General features: G+C 25.3%; 1 protein-coding gene across 2 annotated transcripts; it reads right to left on the bottom strand.

The window, feature by feature from the left end:
- Nucleotides 1–6,320: 6,320 nt before the first annotated feature.
- Nucleotides 6,321–7,204, bottom strand: LOC126554057 (uncharacterized). 2 transcript variants are annotated; one of them, XM_050209171.1, is made up of 3 exons: nt 6,846–7,204; nt 6,514–6,689; nt 6,321–6,431 (listed from the first exon to the last, which is right to left on the bottom strand). In XM_050209171.1, the coding sequence occupies exons 1-3, from the start codon at nt 6,976–6,978 to the stop codon at nt 6,336–6,338; spliced, it is 405 nt and encodes a 134-aa protein (XP_050065128.1). In that variant the 5' UTR covers nt 6,979–7,204; the 3' UTR covers nt 6,321–6,335. The 2 variants fall into 2 exon arrangements, with proteins under 2 accessions (XP_050065128.1, XP_050065129.1); XM_050209172.1 differs by having other exon boundaries at nt 6,321–6,428.
- Between the last annotated feature and the right edge of the window lie 154 nt (nt 7,205–7,358).

Below are 7,358 nucleotides of genomic sequence, written 5' to 3'. Positions count from 1 at the left end.
TACTTAGCTAAAACACTTTTACAAGATATAAAAAAAATAAAAATCTTAAAAGAGAATATAATAAATTTGAGAAATGAAATATTACTTGTTAATAAATATTATGATTTGTATGGTTATGTTAGATTTCGAAAACAGACGTTAGCTTATCATCTGCATAGCGATTATTGTACATTATTGGATGATCTAAATTTATTAACAGAATCTTTTTGTTTGAATCTAAAATGATTTTTTTTTTTTTAAAAAAAAACTAAGTACTCATTGTTTATTTAAGAATTTTATTATTATTATTTTTTTTTTTTTAAAAAATGTAAAACAAAAAAAAACATACATTTATATATATATATATAAATTTAATGTGTTTTTTTTTTATTATTTCAGTCTCATTATGAACAGAAATATAATAACAAAAAAACAGCGTATGAACACGATTGGAAGTGGACTTATTGAAATAGAAAGATTTAGAAAAGGTTCAAAAACTTTCGTAATTAAGAACTGTGAAAATTATATAGATTACAAATTATTTTTTAACTATATTTTACATGAGTTAATTTTAAAGTTAAGACAATCGTGTATTAAAACGTCGATCAAATTTAATTTACACGTTGACGCTACTTACACACGTCCTATAACACATGATAAACAAGATGTGGCTTTTAAAACTTCGAATGTTTTAGCATGTAATTCATCCGATTTCGCTAGTTTGTTAAACATAAAGTTTGATAAAATATTAGCTGAAGAATCTGAATTTATTGCTAAAGGTTCAGGATGGACACTTGTTTCAATAGATGGGTTACAGTTGAGAATCAATTTAGTAAATCCATTAAAAGGAGGTACATATTTAGATTTACCTAAATTTATACGAGAAAAAAGGCTATTATAAACGTTAAAAATAAAGATAAATACTGTTTTAAATATTCTATACTAACCAAATATGATAAGCGTTCTAATAAATCACGATTTAACCAAAAATATTTTGATTTTCTTGAAAAAAAGAGTGGGTTAGATTTTAAATGTATTGATTTCCCAACACCAATAAATCAAATTAAAAAATTTGAACGTTTAAATAATGTTTCAGTTAATGTTTATAGTTTAAATAATAAAGGTACTATTTTCCCTCTATTTATAAATAATAAAGAAGAAAAAAATCATTTTGATTTATTTTTTGTCAATAATCATAAAACATCACATTATTGTTATATTAAAGATTTTTCAAGATTTATTAGAAGTCAGAAAACTAAAAATTGTTCTAAATTAATTATTTGTAAGAGGTGTTTTACAACTTTTGGAAATAAACCATGTAAAAGTAAACTTTGGGGTGAAACAGGATTAACTGAACATAAAAAATGTGTAGTAAGAATAAATTAGGAAGACCGATAATGTTTGAAGAAGGAAAAGAAAATAAATTCATATTTTTTAAAAGTTATAAAAAAACTTCTAGAATACCATTTGTTATTTATGCTGACTTTGAATGTATTTTAAAACCTAAACAGACAAATGAATTCACTAATACTAGTAAAACTTATATCACACATTTACATGAAATTATGAGTTATGCATTTTATGTAAAAGTTGACTATAATATTATCACAGAAAAGTTAATGCAACAGTTTAAAATTCCAACAAACATAATAATTTATAGAGGTATTGATGCGGCAAAAAATTTTATGGAAAATATGATTGATATTTCAAAAAAAATAAATGATATTTATCAAATTAATGTACCAATGATTACGTTGACTGAAAAGGAGGAAAAAGAATTTCAAATAGCAAAGGTTTGTAAAATATGTTTATTATCTTTTGAAGAAAATGAATTATTTAAAGTTAGAGATCACTGTCATATTACTGGTAAATATAGACAATGTATTTGTTTTAAATGTAATTTTGAAATAACCAACCCATCATTTGTTCCAATTTTTTTTCATAACTTATCTTACGATAGTCACTTTATAATTCGAGAACTTGGTTTTGATGATAAGAATATACATGTTATTCCAAATTCTGTAGAAAAATATATATCTTTTAGTAAAGAGGTTGCTCCGAGATTTAGTATAAAATTCGTTGATACATTCCGTTTTATGGCCTCCTCATTAAGCGAGCTTGCAAAAAATTTACTTGAAGATAAATCAAGGTTTAAAGAAACTTTAAAATTATTTTCTAATAAAACATTTGATTTAGTCACACGAAAAGGGGTTTTCCCTTATGAGTATATTGATAGTTGGAGTAAATTAAACGAAACTCGATTACCTTCAAAATCTGCATTTTATAACTCTTTAAAAAATGAAGAAATTAATAATAATGATTATTCTCATGCTAAAAAAATTTGGAAAGTATTTAATATTAAAACTTTGGGTGAGTATAGTGATCTTTATTTGAAAACTGATGTCACCATACTAACGGATGTGTTCGAAAATTTTAGAGATTTATGTTTATCTACTCTTAGTCTAGATCCTGCTCATTATATGACTGCTCCAGGCTTTGCTTTCGATTGTATGCTTAAATATACTAAGGTTAAATTAGAAAAATTGGCTGATTATAACATGCTTTTATATTTTGAATCCTCAATCAGAGGGGGTATCTGTCAATCAGTTAAAAGATATGCTAAAGCAAACATACCAAACATTAAAGGTTTGAACTATAATCCTAATAAATCAATTTCATGGATTACATATCTTGATTGTGTAAATTTATATGGAAAATCGATGTTAACTGAGCTACCTTTCAAAGATTTCGAATGGGTTGATGACTTGAACATAGATGTTACTAAAATTCCTGATGATTCAAAAGTCGGATATATATTAGAAGTTGATATTGATTATCCTGAATATTTACATGAAAAACATAATGATTTCCCGTTTTTACCTTTAAACGAATGTCCTCCAAATTCAAAAGTTAAAAAATTATTAACTACTTTATCATCAAAAAAAAAATATATATTACACTATAAAAATTTAAAACAAGCAATTGCTAATGGTCTTAAATTAGTAAAAATTCATCGAGCAATCAAATTTTCACAGAGTAAATGGATGGCCTCATATATCGAACTATGTACGAGAATGAGGAGAGAAGCTAAAAATAGATTTGAAAAAGATTTTTGGAAATTATTAATTAATAGCGTTTTTGGTAAATGTATGGAGAATGTTCGAACTAGAGTTTCTTTAAAACTGGTTACATCAGATAAACAAGCAAATAAATTGATGATGAAAAATACTTTTAAAGATAGAACTATATACTCTGAAAATCTTATGGCTATTCACCAACATAAGGAAACTATCAAATTCGATAAAGCAATTTATGTAGGGTCTGCAATTTTAGATGTCTCGAAAACATTTATGTATGATTTTCATTATAATGTAATGAAAAATAAATATAATAATAAAATACGATTATTGTACTCGGATACAGATTCTTTGGTATATAATATTCGAACATTTAATTTTTTTGATGATATTAGATATGATTTATTTCCGTATTTTGATACATCAAACTATCCAAAAGATCATTATTGTTTTAGCGAAAATCATAAAAATCAACCTGGTTATTTTAAAGATGAAATGGGGGGAAAAATTTTAAAAGAATTTGTTTCATTAAGACCGAAATTATATGCTTACAAGACTGAAAACAACGATGAGGTTAAAAAAGCTAAAGGTGTAAAAAAATATGTAATTAATCAACATATGTATTTTAAAAATTATATAGAAGTATTAAATGCGTACATAAACCATATCTCTCTTGATAATAAACAAACTTGTAGAAACATGAATTTTATTCAATCGAATAAACATGTTGTTCATTCTAAAACAATGAATAAGCTTGTACTAAGTGGTAACGATGATAAACGTTTTATAACAAACGATGGGATTAACTCACTAGCATACGAACATTATAAATTAAAAAAATAATTATTCTAATATTCACTATGTTTAAGAAAATCGATATTAAGTATTTCTAAAAAAATTAAATTATTATCATCAGTAGGTGTTTTTTCCACGCTATCTAGTGATAATAATTATTTCTAAATTAAATTATTATCATCAGTAGGTGTTTTTTTACGCTATCTAGTGATAATAATTATTTCTAAATTAAATTATTATCATCAGTAGGTGTTTTTTCCACGCTATCTAGTGATAATAATTATTTCTAAAATTTAAATTATTATCATCAGTAGGTATCGTTCAAAGTGAAAGGAAAACATTATATGAATAACTAAAATAATTTAATTTAATACTGTTTTTTTTTTATTTTTATAAAAGGTAAAATATATATAAAAAAAAAATTATTTAATAATATCTTTCGATAATATCCATGAATTATGACTGGAATCAAAACCCATCCATTTAACAAGCATTTTATCTTTAACTTTTTTATAATACGTTCAATTAGAAATGTGTTCGGAAAATCAGTCAATTTAATTTCTTGCTCATAAAAACCACCTAGAATTATATTGTTTGATCCATCCTTTAGCTGATAAGTTATTGGTTCTGTATGTAAAACTTTTGAAACTGTGAAAATTTCTGTTGTCCAATTTGGTGTATATCCTTTACTAAATATATGCTTATATTTTGATATTCTTACTTTATCATTAATTTTAAATTTTGGTTTATATAATGTTTTATTTGTTTGTATATTTGATTTGATTTTACTTGTATTTATTCTAGCTTCATATGGTGTACATTTAATTGATCTATGTTTTGTATGATTATAATTATAAATAATTTTTGATATTTTTTATACCAATTCCATGTACCTGTTGCAGTAAAATGTTTGTATATATTATTTTTTAGAGTTTGTATAACACGTTCTCCAATTGAACACTTGATAACGCTATACGTACTATAATGTCTAATTTTATTTTTTTTCATTAACTGTTGAAATTGATTATTATAAAATTCTGTACCATTATCTGTTTGTAATAATTTTGGATTAGCTTGTTTTAATATATTAAACATACCTTTTGTACATTCTTTTCCTGTTTTATTTTTCAATGATTCTACCCATACATATTTCGTGTATGTATCTATAACAACTAAAATATACTTAAAACCAAGATTTTGTTTAGAATGAGATTGCATATCCATTAAATCAGCTTGCCAAAGGTCATCTTTAAATCGTGTTATTATACTACGTCTTGGAAATACTTTTCTTGCAGGTCGATGTAGCTCATTAGCTAAACCCTCTAATGTAGACATTAAACTATAATATTCCTCTCACGTAATTCTTCTATAATAGATATGATTTCATTATTTACACCAGTATTACCAGCATTTTGGGACGATGTTAAAAGATTTAATCTAACAACTAATTCATTTGGATCATCATAATACACTAATTGTGTACGAGGTATTACATCTTTATATAAACCAGATCCTTTCTTAACTGACGGTGATAAACTAAAGTTAAATAGCTGATCAGTTGGAGGTTCTTCAAATTTAGAATTAATCACTGAAGAAGAAAAATCAAATGGTTCATTTGATATGGCTGTATCATAATGTTTCTTCGTTTTGCGCCTGAGCTAGATAAAAAGTTATCAAATTCTTTTAATTTTAATTGAGAAGGAGTTTTAACTTTTGTGTTATTTATTTTCAATACTTCCTCATTTAATTGTTTTTCATCAATTTTCATTCGATCATATAGAGGTTTTACAACGTTCATCCATTTGAAATATCTTGAGGTTTTAGGTTTCCCGTCTGCCTTTAAATAAACTTTACTTGTTTTTAGAATATTATAATATGATTCCATATCTTCTATCGTCATATTTTTTGGTACTTTCTCACATAATAAAGACCAAAGTCCTTTAGTCCAAGGGTAGTAATTATCAAGCAAGCGTAAGTTACCATGATCAAAAGTGACAGGAATATCTGATATTTTAAGTTGATCATTAACCGAATCATAATGCATGCCATACGATTTATCATATCGCTGTAATTTAGGATTAGAAATTAAAAAATTATCGAACGATGAATTTGATTCGTTTTCGCTATCTCCATCACTAGTGATCAAGGTATTTTTTTTTTTAGTAGTGTCAGAAATAAATGAAGTGTTTTTTTCTGGAATTGAAGTCAATGGTTTGAGTAAAGGTATAAATGTTTCGCGAAAATAGTTATCAGAATCTATAACACCACGCTTCATGTTCATTATTTTACGTTTGATATTTTTTTTTGATAATATCAAATTTTTTAACAAAACTTTATCTTTATTCATTGAAAATAATGAACTTAATATATCTGTTTCCTTCAACTAAAGATAATGCTATGTAGATTTTGTCTATATTACAACTATATTTATATACTTATTTTTTTTAATAAAAGTATGAAAACCACATCTATATCTACCTTCATTCATTTCACGTGTTTTATCAATAACCATAAATCCGTAATCACTATGATTCCAGCAGAAATGAGAAATTTTCCGAAATTCTGAGAAATCCATATCTGCTGATGAATGATCATTGAATATATGTTTTAAATTTGTATCATCCTGTTTTAGAATTATTAATAAATTTGAATTATCTCTTACCAGTTGCTTCGGAATTTTAGAATATGTTTGTGCTAAATAGAATACAGAGCTAGCACCTGAATGTCTACACATTCCGAAATATTCTCTTATTATCGACTGCGGACCACATAAAACATCATCGAAAATTATTACAGAATTCTTTTTAGTTAAATTCGGTTTTATAACTTTATCAGCGTCTGAAAATATAAAAATGTTAGCACCTTTTATATCATCTATTTTTTTTTTTAATAAAACATATTTTTCTTGATTAGAAGTTTTTGAGTATAAATAAATATTTTCAAATCTTATTCCGTTTTCATGAGTGATTAGATTATACATTATATTTGTTTTACCTGAACCACTAGGACCGACTATAATAGCACGTATAGTATCAGGTAATAACGGTCCATGTCTTGACGTTTTTTTTATTATTTGAGTATCAACGTTCGAAATATCTAATTTATCTTTCTGTTCAATCAAATCCATTTTTTTTTCTTATAAATACTCTGGATCTTTTAAATTTATAACCAGTGAAAGATAGTGTGCTCAACCTGTAAGTAGAAATCAGATAAGACTGGTGAAGGTTTTATAAACTTCTTTATAAATACTGAAATAAAGTATGATGAAGGTTAAACAGAAAATAGGTATGAGTTATAAAGGTAAACATAAAAGTAATAAAAAAATAAAAAAGAGAACACTAGCTGCAAAAAAAGGAAAGGTTAAGAAAAATCCTAATGGTAAAAGATTGATTTTAACACCAGGTCAGACAGGAGGTGCGATTCCTCTAATTCCTATTTTCGCAGGGTTATCAGCTCTCGGTAGTTTAATGTCTGGGAGTGCTAGTGTTTATAATGCAATTCAAAATT

Source organism: Aphis gossypii, unplaced genomic scaffold (genome assembly GCF_020184175.1).
Source record: "Aphis gossypii isolate Hap1 unplaced genomic scaffold, ASM2018417v2 Contig00410, whole genome shotgun sequence".
NCBI classification, from domain to species: domain Eukaryota; kingdom Metazoa; phylum Arthropoda; class Insecta; order Hemiptera; family Aphididae; genus Aphis; species Aphis gossypii.
This window is presented reverse-complemented; position numbering and strand designations above follow the sequence as displayed.